The sequence below is a fragment of the Aphelocoma coerulescens genome, chromosome 7 (genome assembly GCF_041296385.1).
Source record: "Aphelocoma coerulescens isolate FSJ_1873_10779 chromosome 7, UR_Acoe_1.0, whole genome shotgun sequence".
Classification (NCBI taxonomy): Eukaryota; Metazoa; Chordata; class Aves; order Passeriformes; family Corvidae; genus Aphelocoma; species Aphelocoma coerulescens.
Window position 1 is genome coordinate 17,292,533 of NC_091021.1, and position 19,634 is coordinate 17,312,166.

The 19,634-nt window shown below is 48.9% G+C and overlaps 2 protein-coding genes across 7 annotated transcripts in view; both read right to left on the bottom strand.

The window, feature by feature from the left end:
- Positions 1 to 409: 409 nt before the first annotated feature.
- On the bottom strand, positions 410 to 7,700 carry HOXD1 (homeobox D1). 2 transcript variants are annotated; one of them, XR_011152117.1, is made up of 3 exons: positions 6,951 to 7,700; positions 4,978 to 6,813; positions 410 to 445 (listed from the first exon to the last, which is right to left on the bottom strand). XR_011152117.1 is itself a non-coding variant. In XM_069021510.1 (2 exons), exons 1-2 carry the CDS (start codon positions 7,378 to 7,380, stop codon positions 6,542 to 6,544), a joined length of 702 nt encoding a protein of 233 aa, XP_068877611.1. In that variant the 5' UTR covers positions 7,381 to 7,700; the 3' UTR covers positions 4,281 to 6,541. The 2 variants fall into 2 exon arrangements, 1 of the variants encoding a protein (XP_068877611.1); XM_069021510.1 differs by lacking the exon at positions 410 to 445 and having other exon boundaries at positions 4,281 to 6,813.
- Positions 7,701 to 14,573: 6,873 nt separating this feature from the next.
- Positions 14,574 to 19,634, bottom strand: part of HOXD3 (homeobox D3) — a 30,651-nt gene continuing 25,590 nt past the window's right edge. For 4 of the 5 annotated variants that reach the window (XM_069020586.1, XM_069020587.1, XM_069020588.1 and 1 more), the window contains exons 3-4: positions 17,373 to 17,918; positions 14,574 to 16,940 (exon numbers count right to left, since the gene is read on the bottom strand). In XM_069020586.1, coding sequence (XP_068876687.1) covers positions 16,189 to 16,940; positions 17,373 to 17,868 — 1,248 coding nt within the window. In that variant the 5' untranslated portion in view covers positions 17,869 to 17,918 and the 3' untranslated portion in view covers positions 14,574 to 16,188. The remainder of the gene's footprint in view (positions 16,941 to 17,372; positions 17,919 to 19,634) is intronic. The other variant, XR_011151926.1, reaches the window with a different exon arrangement.

Here is a 19,634-nt window from a genome sequence, read left to right on the forward strand (position 1 = left end):
GATGAGTCAGATGGCCAGTCTGTCTGAACTATCAGCAGAGTTGGATTCAAAGAGGACCAATGCAGAACAAGCCCTGAGACTGACAAATCCAGCAAATGTGTGCAATTAGTTACACTGCCTGTACGTCATGTGGCCACTGGTGAGGCTCAGGCTGCAGCTGATAAAGACTTTAGGACACAAATTGCAGGCTGGCAGTGACCGCAGATCTCGGCGTCCCTGTCTGGATGTGACTGATGCCAACATCTAGATATGCCATCATACCATCATTTTTTATTAAATACAATGGACTTCAAATTTAGGAAATTTTTCTTCAGAAAAACAGGCCAAAGCTGTGCTCTTCCAATTCTTGAAAGTATGGCCATCTGCCTCTGGAGTGGGTGAGCTCTATTGCAGGCCTTAGATCGTGGGTGATGGACACAACAACATCACAGATGACACTGACAACCTGCAGACAGGATGTAATGATGTAATGTTTTTATTCTTGTTTGGATTTATTTTTTTCTTTCACATTTATAATTACACCAGACTTATAGCCATTTTCTTGTATAACTCTTGCTGCAACTATTCACGCATGTAAAGTCCCAAATCAGATTACCAAATCTATCTATTTGATTTGGTACTACATTTGAAAGGCAACCAGAAGCACCAGGTGGTCCATTTCTTAAGTGAGATGTGACATTAAGAGTGTTCATCCAGTCCTCTCACATTTTTTTTAACTTTCTGCCTAGTCACATTGAAATGAAAGTCACAGTGCTCACAGTGCTCACAGTACTGGTTGCAATTACAAAATTTTACAAAATCTTGGACCTATTAGAAGATGTCACCCTGTTACATGCATTGTTTGGGGTCTACTCTCTCTAGCATGAGAAAATGGGTTTGATAGCTCATTGGTGTCATGTACCTACTACACTTTTACTAGGCTGGAATTCTAAAGGGAAAGATAGATTATTTTATTGATAGGCTTTTAACACTGTTTGATAATTATCATTGGATTTGATACACTTGGATGTTGAAGAAAATGTCACTCCACATAAATTGTGTAATTTATAAATCTATAAATGTCTGCGTATTAAAAATAATTATACCAATATCTATGCTTAAGATATGCATCTAATACTAGAGATTGCCAGAATTAGAAACTGTTTCCATTATCTGAACAGTAACTGTGCAAAATCAGATCTTGAGTCGTCATTAAAATATTTACTGATATTTTTATCTATTTTCAAATACTGCTCTAAACTTTATAGTGTTTAATCTAGCTTACTTGTTAAAGGAACATAAAAAGAGGCATTAGGAATGTAGATTTAGTGTAGCACAGCCATTAAGATGAAGAGTAACGGCAGGAAAGCCTTAGCTCTCAGATTCTCCTGCTATACTAATGTCACCAAAATCATATTACTGGGTTTCAGGTGGTTTTCATTGGCTGTATGGGCAGAAGGAATGGTTCCTTTTGCCCCACAGAAGCAGGTCTCCTGATCCACTGAATTCACACCTGTGTGTAATTTTATGCACACCCACAGCAGCATGAATTGATGCATTGCAAAGGTCTTTGTTCTCTGTGTAAGGGCTCGAGCACCCAGGTTAGGTATGTCCCCCATGCTGGTCAGTGTAGGGGTCTCACTCTAAGGTCAGGGCCATGGGCCAGACTGAATGAGTTAGACCTGTTAAACACTTTCATAAGACATAATATGCCATCCTGGTTAAAAATGCCACATTTTTCAAAATAAAATGAAATAGTTTTTGAGTTACTATTTGCAACACTATGCTTTCTGATGAAGCATAGTAAAAGAGATCTGTTTTCCAGGTAGTAGGAAGTCTGCTAGGCTTGTAGAAAAGAAACTGACTGGATTTGTTCCTGTGTTTGTTTGTTTACTTAAACTGCTGGTTTTCAATCTGCTAATCACCAGTGGCTGTTGTCTTTTGAGGAAAAAAAACCACAAGAGTACCAAAATTGTTTATGAAAAGCTCTTTTGGGGACCAGTGGTCTAAAGTTTTTCAATATAAAGGAAGCCTTGTACAGTTTTTAAAAAGGTGTCGGGACTGTATCTCCATCTGAGATTTTAACATTCTGTGCAAGAGTAAATTGGCTTTAACAGCCAAGGAAGATTTACATATTGTACAGCTGAGGGTTACTTTGTTCGCTTGGCTGGTGATCAAGAACAGCAAAAGGCGTCCAGATAAAGCTAAACTACAGTAAGACACTGGCTCTGTGAAGTGTCTTTTCCCTATATAATTTCCAGAATTATTTGAGGCACATTTTAGAGATGTGGTTAAGTAGTCGTGGAATAACAGATACTGTTATGATAGGGAGGAGAATGATTTGTCATTTGTTCACCTTTCTTTATCAGGGTGACTTTCCTTGGCCAAAGACTCCTTAGTTCACTGATACTAGGAAAAGTCATGAAAAAACAATGGTTGAGATTGAGTGAATCACATAAACATACAGCTGTATATAGCCATATATTGCAAATAGAATAAAATGTGTGTCCCCTAAACTTCAGTCACCTCTTAATGATATACTAGTAACACCCATGTCTCATTTGGGGTTTCTCTCCATAGCCACTTCTTTTCAGTCACCAGGGATTTGCAAGCATTCTTGGGGGTTCCTTGGAACTTGACAGAGCAGTGCAGGACAAATCATGATTCTTAGCTGTTAAAGACAAGTTCTTGGAACTCCAAAGAGGTATTTGCATTTTGTAATTCTGACTACAAAGATTTTTCTTAGAAGAAGTAGTAGTCTGTCCTCCTCTGCTTGTAATCTGTACCATTATTTGCATAAACCACAATTCCAGGTTGTACCATAAATAAAGGAGAGGGACACTTTTAAAAGGAGATTAAAATATAGGAATTGGGTGGCGTATTTTTGTTTTCTACCTTACTGCTGGCTACTTGCACGGTCAAAATAAATTTGGATATGAAGCTCATACCATAAAACAGAGCCGTTGGTTTGACCCTCAGCAAAGTGTTCCCTTTGCTGTAATTCCAAGCAGTAACATACTAAATCTGTTCCACTTGGGAAGCCAGATACCCAAGCAAGCCTGGGTTCTTGCCTAAGCTTGGTTTCCAAAGAGGTGCAATTTTCTGTTATCAGTTACCTATCCAAAGAATATGAAATCTCTACATTCACATATGCCACGTAGGAACAGTAATTTAACAACTTTTTTTCCTCTTGGAAGCCTTCCAAATCAATATTTTTGTTCTGTTTCAGGCAAAATGGAAACACATAAAAAATTACTTTGTTCATATCCCTTTGTAGCCTGTGGCCCTTTGAGCAACAGTCAGTAGGCAAAAATTAATATATGACTGAAAGAGAATGATCTGAGGTTTCTGATGGTGGCTGAGGAAAAATAAGGCCAGGAAATAGCAGTTTCATAATTTGCAATAAATTATATGGTGGTGGGTATCTACTGAGTCCAGCCTGGAATATTTTCTCCGATTGCAGTGAAAACTGCACCTTATGCTCTTACCTCTAGCTGCCAAATCTAAAACCTGTTTCCAACTGCTAGGCATCAAATTGAGCATGTGTGAGACACAGCTCTTGGGATTAATGTTAAATGAGTGAATCTTAGACCTTATCTATCATTTATTTGTCTCATGTGTGCACCCATGGATATCACAGGCATTTTTATTTAATTATTCAAGAATTGGCACGTGACTTGCATTAGGTCCTTCCTCTGGATATCTTGCTGACAGAATAGTGCAAAGGAGCAATATCTAATCCTCATACAGCTAAAACTGTTTGTGAAGAGAAAGATCCTATTAAACTGGTCCTGTCACATGAGCGGAAATTACACTTAATACTAAATACTGGTTCTTAAGACAGAATATAGTTGTGCCCCTACCACTAAATTGATTCAGACTGCCATAAAAGAGCCGTAAGGTTTCATCTTAATTTCAGAGTAAATCTCTGTGTATTCAGTCTGTGTCATTTTGATGGATACAGAATTGTGCACTGCTACAAGGCCAGCACATGTATTTATTTATTCAGGAAAATATATGTCATGAAAACATTCATTGTAAAAGACTTAGTGTTCTCTAATGGTCTGATCCAGCATCACTGAAATCAATGAGAATCTTTCTTTCCATGTTGGTAGTGCAGGAGCATGCCAGCAGTATAGAAAGCATTCCTCTGACCTAAAGTGCCTGGCACAAATGTCAAAATTACTAGGAAAATAAAAGGCTGACAAACAAGCAACCCCATAGACATGTGAGGAATTTGGAGGCAACTGAAAATACAGCTATTTTCTAAAGTTTGTATGTGAAACATATGTTCTGAGAAAGATGGGTTATTCTGGCTATATGTCTATGCTCATTTGTAATATTAAGGAAATAAAAAACAAACCAAAGAGTAGTAGCAGAGGAGTTCACAAAATGCACCTTTAAGACAGCTGCAGAAAAGAGCTGGTTAGTTCACTTGCCTTTAAAATTCAACTTGCTAAACAAAGTTGATTTATTCAAATTTTCATTAATTTTACCAGATTTTGCTTTATTTTGCTTTAAATAGCACCCTCAAAAAAAAAAAAAAAGAAAAAGGTGGCAGAAGTATTATTTCTTGTTTTTAATGAATGATCAGCCTGCAGCATAAATGCTTATTTGGTGTCATTACTTTAATGAAGAACTGCAAACCACATATTTTGGTTGCAACTAGTTTCACATGAGTACTTCAACCCTGGGAATTTTTAGGGCTATCCCATGAAGTGAACCAGCCCAAGGGACATGAACCATAACACTATATACAGAACAAAAATGTGCCTGTGTGCATGCACAACCATGAGCCTCTAGCTACAGTCAGGATATGACATGTGACCAAACACTTCTGTCTTGGGAAGTCCCTTCCTTTGGATGTTCACTGGGGGGAACACCCATGTCCCTGCCAAGGAGGCTCCTGCCCCCATTTAGCTGTTGACCTGTTGCCACAACATCATCACAACTTGCCTGCCCAGCTTTTGGAAGTAGTTTCCCAGGGCTCCCACCAACCTCTGCTGAAGCTTCCATCAGCAGTGGCTTCCCAGTCCCTCAGCAGAAGTCTTCAGAAGAAAGCCTTAAGCAGAAGGGCACCTGAGGGAATGGAAAGTATTACAGAGAGTAACAATCTTCTATGTTGCAGACTTTCTGACTTGAGACATCCATCTTCATCTTCTCTCTGTGCTCGTTTTACCCAGCAAGCATCCAACAAAGACAAACAGCTGTTGGTGTCTGGGGCTGGCTTCCAGACAGGGACCCAGTGCATTTCACAGGTCCCCTTGAGGTCTGTCTCCCCTGGACCCATAATCGGTTCTTCACCCCAAAGTCCAATACCCAGCAGAAATCCAGGGCAAAAAGAGACTTGTCCAAAATAAAAGACCTGTCCACAAATAAATAAAATCACCTTCACATAAATCCATATGTCATTATTCTCCACATTGCTGTTATGCTTTCCCAGTCACAAATAGGAAAAAAGTCTAAATTCAGTTCCTTTCTCCACTTTGATACCGTTATTTTATTGATGAGAACATTGCCAATCTTTTTTGTGCAAGTATCCAAGTAAAAGACCCAGGAATCCTCTTGTCCTTTTAGCCTTTGGTCAAACTCAAGGATCTTTCTGAGCTTTAACAGGTCTTGAGATTTTGCATGTGGTGAGATTTGCTGCAAACTTATTTAATATGATGCAATTTTTTAGCCATAAGTACAATGAAGACTGAGAGAGCTAGATGAACTGAGAGTCTGGCCCTAGATGCTGTAAGAGGCTTTATATTGTCTAGGGACATGTGAAGGGAGCTGGGAGTCAACAGAGTGGCTGCTGGCCAGTCTTGGGTCGCCCAGAGCTTCTGCAGGGGAAATTCCAGCACCTCTGCAGTTTGAAAGGGAAGAGGTGCTTCTCTTAAGACTTTATTTGTTTTTAAATTTTACCTCGTAGTTTTTTCTGTCAAAACCAGATTTTTGACTAAATCAGCCACATCAGGAAAAGGAATGGGAATAAATGAATGACGAATAAATACAAGCAAAACCCGCCTCTTTTTGCAGCAATCTTGCAAAGGGCAGGGCAGAAGACAAGGACACTTCTTTCAAAAGGGGATCTTGGACTCATGCCATGACCATCCCTGACCCTTCCCGTAAGAGGAAGTTTCCCTGCTCCGCTTTCTTTGGGTTTCTCCCCTTCTGCACCAACTCTCCTCGAGCCCATGGATCTGTCTTTTTAAATGCAAAACGAAGAAAAGGTCGGGAGCGTGTGGCAGTCCTTCCACGCACCCACCGCTCACTGAACCCAGGGGAGTTGGCAGAGCCGCTCACTGCCCTGCCCTGGGGGAGCGGCGCTCTCCCCTAGCTCCCAGCTGCGTCTGCCCGCTGCCTCGGCTCGGTCCGACACCGAGCAGAGGTGCTCCGGGCCGGCGATTTTCCCTGAATCCTCATAAATAAAACCGTACATAAAGTTGCAACAGAAAAAGCAGCGGAACTGCACCGCAGCGGTCCCGCATGAAAGGACACCCGGGTATCCCGCCGGCCGCAGCTTCCAGCCCAGCCCCGACGTCCCCGCGGGCCCCGCCGTAGGGGCGGCGGAGCCTCACTCGGGGCCGCCCGGGACACCCGCGGGAGCGCCGACGGGGACGGCGAGCGCCTCCCGTTCTCGCTTCTTCTGCTTCATGCGGCGGTTCTGGAACCAGACCTTCACCTGGGCGTCCCGGAGGCGCAGCGAGCGGGCCACCTCGAGGCGGCGGGCCCGCGACAGGTACCGGCTGAAGTGAAACTCCTTCTCCAGCTCCGTGAGCTGCCGGGTGCTGAAGCTGGTGCGTGCGGGGCAGGCGGGAGGTTCCCCCCCGCACGGCGCCGCACCGCCTGCAACGCCGAAAAACACCGCGCTTCAGCAGGAGCAAGGGCAGGGGGAGGAAGCGGGGCGGGGGTCGAGGCAGGAGACGGGCAGAGGGGAGCCGGGATGAGAGCAGCCCCCACCCGCTCCCCGCCGCCGCACTCACTTCTCCCGGGCGGGCTCCGCTTCGCTCGCATCCACTCGAAGGTGCGGGGCGCCGCCGGGGCTGCCGCGGGAGCAGGGGAGCCGGGCGCGGGGGCGGCCCCGGGGCAGGGCGAGAGGTGCCGCAGGCCCCCGCCGCCCGCGCCGAGGCAGGGGCAGGGGCGGCCGGGGTCCGGCGGCGGCGGCGGGCGGCCGCTCCCGGGAAGGATGGACGTGGCGTAGCCCGGCGGTCCGGCTCCCCGGGACGGCCGGTAGCCGGCGCCCAGCGCCGCGGGGGGAGCGGCCGCGTACCCCAGCGCCTGCCGGGGGGGCGCGGCGCTGGCCGTGGTGCCCAGCGCCAGGAAGGCGTCGTCTCCTCGCTGGGGGTACGGGACCTGCGGGGCCCCGCGGCGCAGCCCCGGCGGAAAGGCGAGAGCAAAGTACCCCAGGTCCATGACCCACGGGGCAACACCGCGCCCCAGCGGGGCAATATTGCCCTAATATAGGCCCTGGAGCGGGGCGGCACGTCCCGCCCCGCGGCCAATGGGAGCCCGGAGGGGGGAGGCCGCGCCGGGGGTCCCGGGCGCCGCCAGCTCCCCTGTACACGCCCGGCTGCCCAGGGCTGGCGCGGGGCTGCAGGTGGGCAGTCCTGCCGCGCCGTCCCGGGATTCCCCCGGAACAAGCCGTTCCCCCTGGATTCGACGGAGCCGCCGCACACTTGGGACGTTTGCTGGGAGTTCGGAAGGTGAGTGAGCCGGCGCTTTCCCGCTATCCGGGCTCCCGCCCAGGTGCAGGTCTGCGCTCTCCCTCGCCCTGCTGCCGGCCAGGCTCCTGGAGGTTCCCACGGGAGCCCACGCGGGCACACCCAGGTGTCCACACCCGGAGGCTGGGGCGAGGGGCGGGATGCTACTGCGCCTCATGGCACTTAATGGTCTCCTTCCATTAGATAAGTGCTCTGCAGCCTCTCAAAAGTGAATCCCCTCACCGTTAACGGGCTCACACCGTTAATGGACTTTTATTTTTCCCTTGGCTATTCGGCATTGTTTATTGAGTGTTTGCAGTTGGCGGAGAGCACCAAGTTGCTCTACCCAGCAAAATCCTCCCACTCTCTCTTGATTTTCAATCCCCTAGAATGGCAGGAAACAGCAACAAGGTGAAGGAGGTGAAATCTGGACTCCCGGAGTGATCATCTTTCCCTAAATGTCTCCAAGTGACACTTGACCATCCAGTCTGAGCCACGCTGATGTTTGATTTGGATAATGATGGGTTTCATCCAATGCCTCAGCTGATAACCATGTGTTAGTGCAGTTCAGAATAGCAAAAGGGTGTGCTGGGCAGAGCACACTAGGGCTTTGGTGACTTGGGACTGGACAGACAAGGAACACAAAGAAGGGGTACATCATGCTGCTTTGAATTAGACCTGCACCCTTCTAATTCTTAGTAGGTGGATGTGGAGTCAGCTGGGAAATTCAAGGGTTGTACTTTATTAGAAAACATATTTTATTTCTAAATAAAAGCATGAAATTTATATACCTTCATCCATCATCAAGTGCCTTCCATTCAACAGCTCAAGCAGCTTTACAAGCTCTTGGCCAAAGTGCCATTTGCTGTGGTCAGGAAGAGGCCACAAATTTTGCAAGGACCAAGCATGGTGCCAACCTCATGAAGGCAGTCAGAATCCCCAGAGAAGGAAAAATTCCACTGGGTCTCCTGCGGATTTCAGAGGGCTGGACTGGTGACAGGAAAAGGATATCATGGGGAGATGTAATCAGATCATTTCGCTGACTCAGTATCACCTCTTTCCCATGGAGATTTGTGCAGTGCAGCTCAGCTCCACCATTATACCCAGCTGATGAATTCAGAGCAGATCTATTTGGGTTTTTTCCTGCAGGGGCCCTGAGAGGACACGTTGCTGGGACAGGCATACGCAAGTCTGCAAAGGTACGGGGGTGTTTCCCTTCATAAGGACTCTGATCAGCAACACGACCTCTTATCAGCCACCGTTTCTCCCCAGCTAAGACTGCCCATCTACTATAAAACAACTGTTACAGAGCAAAGGCTGGCTGTACAGATTATGTCTTCAAGGTGCTTGAACTTCAAGTCTACAGACACAGCAGTCACTGAAAGCTCAGAGCCCTGAAGCTTGGTGTTCTGATACAGACTTGCTCACTGTGATGGGCTGTGCTGCCCTGATACCCTAATAATGGAGTATCACCTAAATTTCTATTTTCAGAGGATGCGGATATAAATTAGAAGACCAGTTTAAATCAAATGCACTTTGTCAGGAAACATACATTTTGAAGAAGGGGTTAAATTCTGCATGATGCAAACTTGCTCAGCACTCCCATGGCAATCAAAGCAGTTTGGAAGATGTTATCTTCTGAAAATCAGAAGCCTGGGAACACCAGGTTTTCTCTTTAGCAGAGAATGGCAGTCTATGCAGGAGAGCATCTGTGCTCTTCAGTCTCCCCTGCTGTAAAAATTCCTGCCTGCAGGGAAGGAAAGAAAATTGGCTCCAAAGCAGGGCTGCTGCATTACTTGAGTCTTGTGTTTGCAGAATGCAACTGGTTTAATTACACCTAAGACTGTTTTAAATGCTGTAAGAGCTGTCTGTGTTCACACCAACATACGATCTTTCCATTTACCCAGCCAGATTTCTGTTACAAGTTTCGTGTTCATTACCTGTTTGTTTTAGCAGGACTGTTCAGGGGTGACAAAAGCAGAAATCAGTGGCTAAATACAGGCAAAGCATCTCTTATTGATGCTCTAGCTTTTGAGAGAGGGCTTTTCCTACATGCAGGAATTTCACAGTGTTCAGACTTAAACAGTTATGTTCCAGTGATAGAATAGACTGACTGCAGCTGGTTTTTCACAAGGAGTCCAATGGGAAAGACAAAGAACTCCTTGGAAGTTAAAAGGAGAAAGAAGAAAAGTGGCAAAAAGAAGAACGTGAAGAACGTGATGCTGTCAAAGACAGTTTGAGAATGGCTGGGAGGTTTAGGGATGTCTGTGTGAGCAGTCAAGTGATGGCACAAGACAGGGGAGCTGCTGAGGCAAAAACCTCTGTGAGAACAATGAGTCCTTGTGTCACCATGTTTCTGGAAACATGTGGGCCTCTGCAAAGCCTGAGAAAGCCACTGTGGAACCAAGACATGATGTAGGAAAAATTCCAGCCAAAAAGCCCTGAGTCCTGTTGGTTGCAGACACCAGCAACTCACCTTAGGGCAGATAGCTTGAGCAGCATGTGTGTTGAAGGCAATGGCAGCCCTGAGCCACAGGCTTTGAGACTGGGACGTGTGGCCTTTCTCCCTAGAACAAGAGTCCACGCTCTACCCTCTGTGCTTGTCACAATGACTAACATACAGGAGATCCAACAGACCCCTCCCCAGCCCCCAGATCCTGAAGGTCTGGTTCAAGCATTACCTTGTCCTTGCCCCTCTGCTGCTACAACACTGCCAGCTGGGGAAAGCTGGTTCTCAGTGGTGGGTGGGAATGTACATCCATGGTGTGGAGACAGCTAGGGTGTGGGTGGGCATCCTGAAGGGAGGTAAGCAAACACTGGGTATTTAAGCAGTGGCCCTGTTAGCACAAACAAACCACCAAAGGCTCCTGGGATAAAGGCTATTAGAGGAGGAGGGGAAGCTTTTGGGAGTTTATTTTGTAAAATGTGAATAAAACCAGGGATGAACAGAGATTCCAGGGCAGAGATGGAGAATTGTTCTGGCACAGCAGGGGAGCCAGCCTCAGCTCCCACACTAGCACAGCCCTTTCAGGCAGTCACAGCAATCCTCAGGAAGGTGTGTTTCCCTCTGCCATCAATATTTCCCTGCCACAAGTTCCCCTTTCCCAGATGACCCCTGAGGCAGGGAGCTCTGTTCTCCCAGTATGTAGGATTACCTACAAAGACCCTCTGTAGGGACACAGAGAAGAGGAAAGTCTTTCCCTCCTCCTGTAAGGATTTGCTCTGAAGAGTGATTCCACATTGGCCCCTTGCCATGTAAAGCCCTGTTTCCTGTCCCATGGCTGTGAATTTGGTGGGACGGAAATATTACACATATTGATAACCCAGAGGTGTCAAGGTAAGCTGTGCTGCTGTGTGCAAAACAGAGGTGTCAACAAGTTTGCAGCCAAGATTTCTGTCTTGTCTAGCCCTTCTTGCTCCCAGAGATCCTAAAATGTGGCCCAGGTTTCTTGGAGGAAAGATTGAGGCTGTGTAGCTCACTCAGTATGGGGTTGCCTACCATTCCCAAAACTTCAGCTGTTGCAAGAAAAACTGCACATCAGCAAATAAAAAAATGAACCCTAGTGTTCAAGTTCTATATTCATGTGTATTTTTACCCAGAAGATGTCCATCCTGTCTAGTACCAATTCCTTGCTGCTTTCACTCAGCTCTGTGCTTATTGTCATTGCAGCTGAGCCTTTCTGCAATTCATCCCAGAGAGTTTGGAAAGCTTCGAGACCCTGGGCTCCAAAAACAGAGACAAAGACTCACCTCTGCTCCTGAGCAGCATCTACAGAGGCCTGGGGATGTGCAGGCACAGATACCTCAATATGTCCCATTTTGTATCTCAGCCTTTGTGACCAAAGGGGTTCCGTCCTGCACTGTTAGTCCATGGCTCTCAGGCTCTGGGACTGCGTTCTGCTTCTGCTGGATGGGGTTTCTGCTCGGGTCCCAGATGGCTCAGGCCCAAGCAGAAGTAGGAGGAACCACTGTCGAGTAAAAAGTGCTCTTTGTGTGATTGATGACCCTTAATAGAGCCAGCCCTCTCACTCCCCCGGCAGCCCCACTCCAAGCAAGGACCACGGGGTACCCACTGCTTCTCACATGGGAACAGAGACGTTGCCTATTCAGGGATTAACTTGCCATTCAGTCCCTGGAAACTGGCTGCAGCCAACAGAGCTCTGGTCCAGTTTATCTTGCACTTTTAAAAGCAGAGGTGACTTGTTCATCAAAGTATAACATCACGTGACAACCAGCCAGCCACCACTGCCCTCATTGCCCTGGCAGCACCAGCCCCTTTGTGCTGCCTGTCTGGCCCCAGCTTTTGTTCCAGGCAGGTCTGCAGTGGAGTGCTGGACATCTGGGCCTGTCCACCATGCAGCACACTACGCCTTCACCGGGCTGCCACTGGGCGTGGCCACTGGGCACACCCAGCAGGCTGGCATATAGAAGGATGGCATCACAACTTGCAGCTCCTTTCCTCCTTCCTCAGCCAACAGCTGTCAGCAAGGCACCCTTCCAGTGGTAGACCAGCACCCCCATCCCCTTTACCCTGTTTTTTTCCCCTGGCCAAAGTCCTTTTAGTGCCTGGATGTCCCTGCAGGCTGTTTCAAAGGGCTTCCCATGGGGCTGGAGGGGTGCAGAGACCCCAGCAGTGGATCCTGCCTTCAGACTTTTTGCCACAGAGCCAAAATGACCCAGGTGGCCCTCAAGAAAGTCAGGGGACTTCTAGTTGAAGCTGGTGGGCTCCCTATTTCTTAGACAGCCTCTTCCCTGCATGCTCTTGCCTCCTGCCATCTGCAGCCATCTGCCTCCTCTTCATCTTTGGACAAGGCTGTCTGCAGTCCCAGATGACCCTGGTGTGGTCTCATGGTGGAAGCCATGGGGGGTGCCCCTGAGTCCCTCCCTGTCCTGCCCAGGGTCCAGGGCTGGGAGCCTGCAGTGTCTGCTCAGGAAGTACTTGCTAATGGAGCAGGAGGCATTTGGCTTTGTTTTTCCAGCCCAACACAAGTGGCACCTAAAAAACTGTGGCATCCCTGGAAGCTCCTGGCTGTGCCTGTCTAGGTTTCCCTGCCCTGGTGCTGCTAACCAAGCCATAGACAGTGGGACATTGATGTTTCTTTCAAAAGAATTCTTTCAAAAAGAAACAGGATGCAAAGGGATAGCATAGCCCTGCACTGACTGCATGAAGATAACACAAAGCCTCAGCTCCTTTTTGCACTGGGGAAACTGCTGGAACGCCATTAAAGGGTGGGTTACTGTAAACCCACCAAACCAACAAGTGGAGATTCAAACCCCACTGATCTGAACAGAAGAATTTGCATGGCCTCACCAAGGTTCGATGCACCCCTGACACCTCTCAACCAGTCAGCAGCTCCCTATCCCAAGCAGTGCAGCATCACTGCCAGCATTTAGAGGCCCTGGCTCACTGACCATTTTATGGGTCTGGAGCAGATGGAGGGTGCAGGGAAGGAGAGGAAGGGGTGCTATGCTTCCTATTTGTAAAGAAAGGCAAGGCTAAGATCAGCCCCGGGCCTGGCCTTAGCTGACTAGTTGTATTTTAAATAGGGGACTAGAGTTCATCACATCAGATGCTGCTGCAAAGGAGCTGAGTTCCTATTGAGTGTGAAAGGGGGTTGTTTATAACTTAGAGGTTTTAAATGATGGGCCAAGAAAAAGTCTGGCTTGTGCCAAAGTGTATCTCTCCTCTAGATTGCTGATGCTTGTACAAACATTGTAAAAATGCCAGCGATCTTGCTAAAGTTACATTATTTCTAATAATTAGGTTATCATCATGGACTTCTATCACATTACAAACAAGACGCCTCTGCCAGAGTCATGGAGAAGAAAGTGAATTTATTTACAGGAAGATTCTCCCTCATGCATGCTCCTCCTCCTCCCCCACTGGAAACCATGTCTGCAGACCCCGTCTTTCTGCAATATGAAAGCAATTCAGGGCAGTGGGCCTCAGTAACACTGTGTTTGTGGTCAGGGTTCCTCTGAACTCCCTTCCTTCCCCACATCTCTAAACAGCCTTTTCTTTCTTAACAGATTTAGTGAAGGACTAATAGTGTAAGTCGGAGCAGATGCTGTTTGACTAACAGCCTACAGAGCACAAAGCAAAAGGGAAAAGGATCCTGGGTGTCCTGCAGAAATGGTGATGCCTTGCTGTTTCGCAAATAGAAGCAGGTGATGCGAAATATATTGTGTTTCAAGAACACACAAAAAGCCTACACGGACAATTTCATTTGTGGGCACATTGATTCCAGAAAGTTTTGGAGAGACAAACATATGTATATATTTATGGAATATTACAGAAGTATAAATCACAAGTGGTGTCTAGCATTACTTTTTGTGTTGTTTGTATGTTTTGTCTACTCCTGGGTGGCTCTTCTAAGAAACAATTTGTGTGAAAACTTCCATAGAATACAATTTTAGGGCTTAAAAGGGTTAAAATATATCTCCAAACAAAGCAGTTTATTCTGTTCTGTTTTGTTTACAGATCTGTAACACATATATCCAAATTTGCTTGATTAAAAGTGAAATTTACCAAAAGATACACTTTTCACTGTAGCACAGCATTGTTGAAATCTCACAGAGGGGAAAATAAAACCCTAAGTAATATTTTGAATCATTAGTGTTCAGCTGAACATAAATACCAAATGGTGAGGAAAAAAGTAGGGATGGCAAAGAAAAGAAGAATAAATAAAAGAAAACTTGTCTGTGTTGACCAGGATTAGAGGTGGTAGAATATTTCTCACAATAGGAATGCCATGTCTGTCATTAGAGGATGGAGTAGGAGCTGCAGTGTTTGTCAAACTGGAAAGTGATGCGTCAGACACTTTGGTGGGGAATTCAGAAGTTTGGATTAATATTTAACTCGACACTTTTAGAAAGAGATAAGAATAGTCTTCTCAGAGCGATATGTACTGTCAGGAAGAGACTTTAATCACAGCGTTTACAAAAGAAGTATCTCTGTAAATCCAGCGAGGAATTCAATACAGCCGTGTAACTAGAGAGGAGGAAACACAAGAGTTCAGAGCATCGTTCCCTTTCTTTTTCCTAACGTTTTATCTTCTTTTTACTTTGTTTTTCTTCCCCGTGTTAACTGTCCTGCTTGTGGCAGGAAGAGGTGGCGGTACCCCCCTGCCGCGGTCAGGCGGGGTGGGACTGTCCTTGCCGGGCACCGAGGGAGCGCGGCGGCACCGCCCGGCCGCTGCCCGCACCCCGTCTCAGCGGCTCCCTTCGGCTGTGTGTATCTGATTGTCAATTTTCTTTCAAAGTTTACATTTATGAAAAAAAAAACCAAAACAAGAGGAAAAGCTCGGGCTTCCAAAGATGTCTAAAAATTGATTTATGGTTAGTATAAAGACAACAGTATAAAAATAACAAAGGAGGCGGCAGCTGCTGCGCGGATTGCTATGGAGACCCTAATGAAATTAGCACTATCAGAGGGTTTCTAATTTCTTTTGCCTTCTAAGCTTCTAATTTATTTTCTATTTTGGATAGCCAGAGTGTAACTTAAAAAAAAAAAAAAAAGAAAGAAAGGAAAAAGGAAAGAAAAATAAAATAGCCCACCAAAATTATAATAATATGCACGATAGATACCCAGCCAATAAATAAATGTTAACCTCACCGAGGTTTTTGTATGCAGGATTTGATCTGAAACAAGATGGCCAAGAGCCCCGCTTTGTAGATCGCCTCCTCAAAGCGGCTGCGCCTCCAACTAAAGGTGGCTTCACCCGGCCGAGCCAGCTGCCAGCCAAGCCACCGAGGCGCTCGAGTGGGGCCAGCCGACTAGAAATAAATACTTTAAAAATAGTTTCAATATTTTTTTAAGTGTAACGGCTCTTTGTGTGATGCCACAGTTTGATTTACTCTATTAATGATTTACGACTTGCTGTCTTAATTAATCCTTACATAAACTACAAACACCAGCCACTGTTACAACTGTTCAAGACTACTCTCTCAACTAGCTCAGACCGATTATACTAAATAGGTGAAATGTAAGTCACCATGGACCTGAATCCCTCTCCCGAAGTATTGGTGAAGAAACTCTACAAATACCCACATAAATACATTAAGACGAGGATAAATAATCAGTGATACAAAAAATGTCTCGCTTAAAATAATAAATACATATCATTTAGTCCAATGCGATCCTTACGTTACGGAAGAACTCATAAATTAACTTCTCTGAAATAAGCTTACGCGCGGGCGAGTTCCGACGGCTCACGACTGGTCTAAAACACCTCAGCATGACGCGCTGCTAACACTACAGCATCTCTAAGACTTACCTTCAAGTACATCATTACCAGCTTATCAGTCCCTCGGTTGGCAGTATATTGCACTGTCATGCTTAAAACAGCTCTAAGAGAAAGGCTCCTGCTCACGGACCTACTCGGGGCTGCGGAAGAAAGAAGGGAGCTGCTAGGGGAGACAAATCCACTAATACTGTTGGCACTCGAGAGCACAGTAACACTGTCCCGTCAGAAAAGTGAGGTAATGGAGAGGGGAGCGGGGCCCGCCGGCCGCCGCCCCGCTACAGATGCGTGAGCTTGGGCGCCTCCTGCATCCGTCCCTGAGAGGTGTGGTGAGATGAAAGGTCCGTGTAGGTAGGGTGGGGGTCGCAAGGTCCGTGGTGGTGGCCGCCGGGGATCTGGGCGGCGCAGCTGTAGTCCACGCTGGCGGAGGAGGGGTGCTGCAGGTGCCCCAGGTTGAACATAGGGCCTGAGGCCGGCATCGAGTCCACGAAGTTGCCCCCCACGTAGACGGGGCTGCCCTGCAGGCTGGGGTTGGCGAAGCCGCCGCCGCCGCTCTGCATGGGGTGGGGGTCGTACTCCGCGCCCGCGTAGCGCTTCTGCTGCGGCAGGCAGCTGCTCAGCGGCGCCGTGTAGGCGGCCAGCCCGTACATGCTCTGCTGGGACTTGGCGAAGGAGGTGGGCGAGGGCGCGTCGTAGCTGAGGCTGTTGACGCCGGGGAGCTGGCTGGAGTAGCCGACGTGGTTTGGGCCACTTAGAGGGGGGCTTCGATCCGGGGACTGTCCGACGGGGGAGTGCATGATGCCTTTGGCTTTCTGGTCCTTTTTGTACTTCATCCGGCGGTTCTGGAACCAGATCTTGATCTGCCGCTCGGTCAGGTTGAGCAGGTTGGCCATCTCCACGCGGCGCGGCCGGCACAGGTAGCGGTTGAAGTGAAACTCCTTCTCCAGCTCCACCAGCTGCGCGCTGGTGTAGGCTGTGCGCACCCTCTTGGAGGCCGGCCCGGGGGGGCTCTTGTCTTCGCAGCTCTCTCCTGCAGGGAAGAGGCACAAAGAGGCATTGGTTCCCCCCGAAAGACACCTCCCCCCCTTTCTCCCGGGGTCCCTTGGAAAACTGCTATCCCCTCTCGCTCTGTCGGCTCCCGGGGAGGGGGCGCAGAGGGCCTGGAGGTGGCATCCCACTCCTCCCTGCCCGACATACACACCCTCCCGCAGCTGCCTCCCCCCAGAGACCACCAGCGGCCGCCCGTCCAGGAGTCCCCGGACCCCGCCCCCAGCCTGTCCCACCTGCAGCGCCCGGCAGGGCTGGGACCCCCCCGCGGGGTGGGGAGGAAGGGGGGCGATGGCAGCTGGAGGAGTTGGGGACAAGGCGCGGAGCCAGGGGGCTCAGGCCGAGGGGTTCAGCCCGAGGGGTTCAGCCCGGCTTCCGGGCGACCAGTGGGGTCGGGGCGCGGGTGTTGGGCTACCTGGGGGGGCGCAGGTGCTTTTCTGCTTGGAGTTCTGCCGGGACTCTTTCATCCAAGGAAATATCTGCTTGCTGATGGTGGCGCTGGCCGAGCCCGAGGAGTTGGGGCCCCCCTTGGCTTTTTTCGGAGGGGGCACACTGGGAGGGGGGTTGGGCGGGGAGGAAGGCGGCAGGGCCGGGGGCTGATGCTCGCCGATCCCCGGGGGCTGACTGCCCCCGGGGCCGCCCCCGCCCGGCCGCATGCAGCTCCCGCTCAGCTCGCTGCCCTTGTGGGCCGGAGCGCGGCCGGGCGCCGAGCCCTGGACGGAGCAGGCGGAGCCGGGGTACTCGCCGTCCAAGCCGGCCTGGCCGTAGGGCTGGTGGGCCGCGCCGTAGGGGTAAGCGTCGGCCTTGCTGTAGGTGTAGCCCCCGAAGAGCCCCGCGTTGTCGTAGTAGGCGGCTTTCTGCATCCTCTGCTCTGTGATCGCCGAGGCCCGCGGCCCCCGCTCAAATAACATTGACCGCCGCCCCGCGCCTCACGTCGTCGGCCCGGGCCACTCGCAGCCACCTGGGGAGGGAAACAGCAGGGACACAAAAGAGACTTTTAGCGGGGGAAACTGGCGGGTAGCGGCCGGCACGGGCCGGTCCCGGCACCCCCCGCACCCCGGCACCCTCGGCCTCTCAACCCGGGGAGGGCTGGGAGACACCAAGGAAGGAGCAGGCGACCCAAAGAAGGACCAAGGGACAAAAGGGGAGGAGCAGGGTCGCCAGGCAGGAGTCAGGGCAAACTGGGCCACACCAGGGAGAGAGCAGAGTACACCAGGGAAGGACAGGGGCACCGCAGGGAAAGAGTCATCCGAGAACGATGGTGGCAGGGCGGAACGGGAACACATTGGCGGGACTTCATACAGGCCACCTTTTGAAGCATTTTAGGGCATGCTTTATTTGCTTTGTGTTGCCTTTGGACCGTTCCCGCTCGAGTTTGGCTGGATCGGACCCCACAGTTGTGGGCAAGGGCTCTCAGTGAGCAACTGTGCTGGCTGGTGTCCCTCAAGACCCACCGGCCCAATTCGGCCGAGTGCACCCGCGCCCCCCGCTCGGCACGCGTGCGCACGGCTGTGCACGGTTGACATGATGGATGGAGCCCGGGCTGCGGCCGGGCAGAGGCAGAAAAATCCCGTCCCCTTTGTAAACCCGCCCTTCTTCTTTCCCCGGATTCCTCCAGAGTTAAAGTATAACCGGCGCCATTCACTCCCTTCACTTTGCACTATAAAGGAAGTCGCAGGTCAGCTCCTCTATTTTAATTCTGTGATGAATTAAATTCCCTCACCCAACGTTTCTCGTCCCTTTTATTTGTACCCAGTAGAAAGAACCTGAGATATTTGAGATAATTTTTAGAGGGTTCTTTTCTTTTTTCAGCCTGCAAACTTATGGCTCTCCCCTCCCCGCCCCCCGGCTCCCACATGAGGCTGCTCCCACCGAAAATGCACGGTCGGTCCCCTTAGGGCAGATGTTTTGAGGCAGAGTGCTGTTACCTTTCTCCTTGCTGCTCCCAAAACTTCTCTGCGCTTAGTACAAGATGGAAACTGTTCTGCAATTTTGGTGCGGATTTTTAATATTCCGTGCTCTTATTTTTCTTGTAGGATAGGGGTTTTCTCTGACAGTTTTGGTAATTTTGTAAATTAGCTCATACTTCACCTGACAATCTAAGTCTGTAACTCAACATATCTTAAGACTTCCTTGTATTTCTGCAGGATTTAAGCCTACTAACATACCAGAGAAAAGTAGCTAGAAATCTTTCAAAGGTGTCCGACGATTATGGTTCTCCAGCCTATACTTTAGCAATACTAGGAGAGTACTCCTCTTTATCTCGCAAGTACCGTTGGTCCTGTCAAGTACCGTTGATCTTTTCTCTGCAATTAACCGGGAAACACATCTAAGTCAAAATAACCTCAGCGAGCTGCGATCCACGGCCGCTCTCGGCGGTTTATCCCGTGTCACAAACCGCCGGGGTCCTTTTCTTTCCTAAACAAAAGCTTGAGATGATCTGTGAAGCTGACGGAAACGGGAACTGTTTTCCTCTACTGGAAAATTTTAGTTTAAAAAGTCTATAGAAATGGACGGTGGCGATAAAGATGAGTTTTAATACTATGTGATAATCTTGACTAGTCTTGGAAGTAGTTTTGGCCAAAAACTTTGTTGCTCTTTTCCCACTTCTACCATCTACATTTTCGGGACCGGTCTGGACTGAGGACTTTTGTTAGCACAACACTGCCTTAAGCGT

Coding starts and splice junctions, on each gene's coding strand:
- HOXD1 (XM_069021510.1), bottom strand. CDS start 7,380: ATGGACCTGGGGTACTTTGCTCTCGCCTTTCCGCCGGGGCTGCGCCGC. Junction 6,814..6,950: donor GCGGAGCCCGCCCGGGAGAA/GTGAGTGCGGCG, acceptor TCGGCGTTGCAG/GCGGTGCGGCGCCGTGCGGG.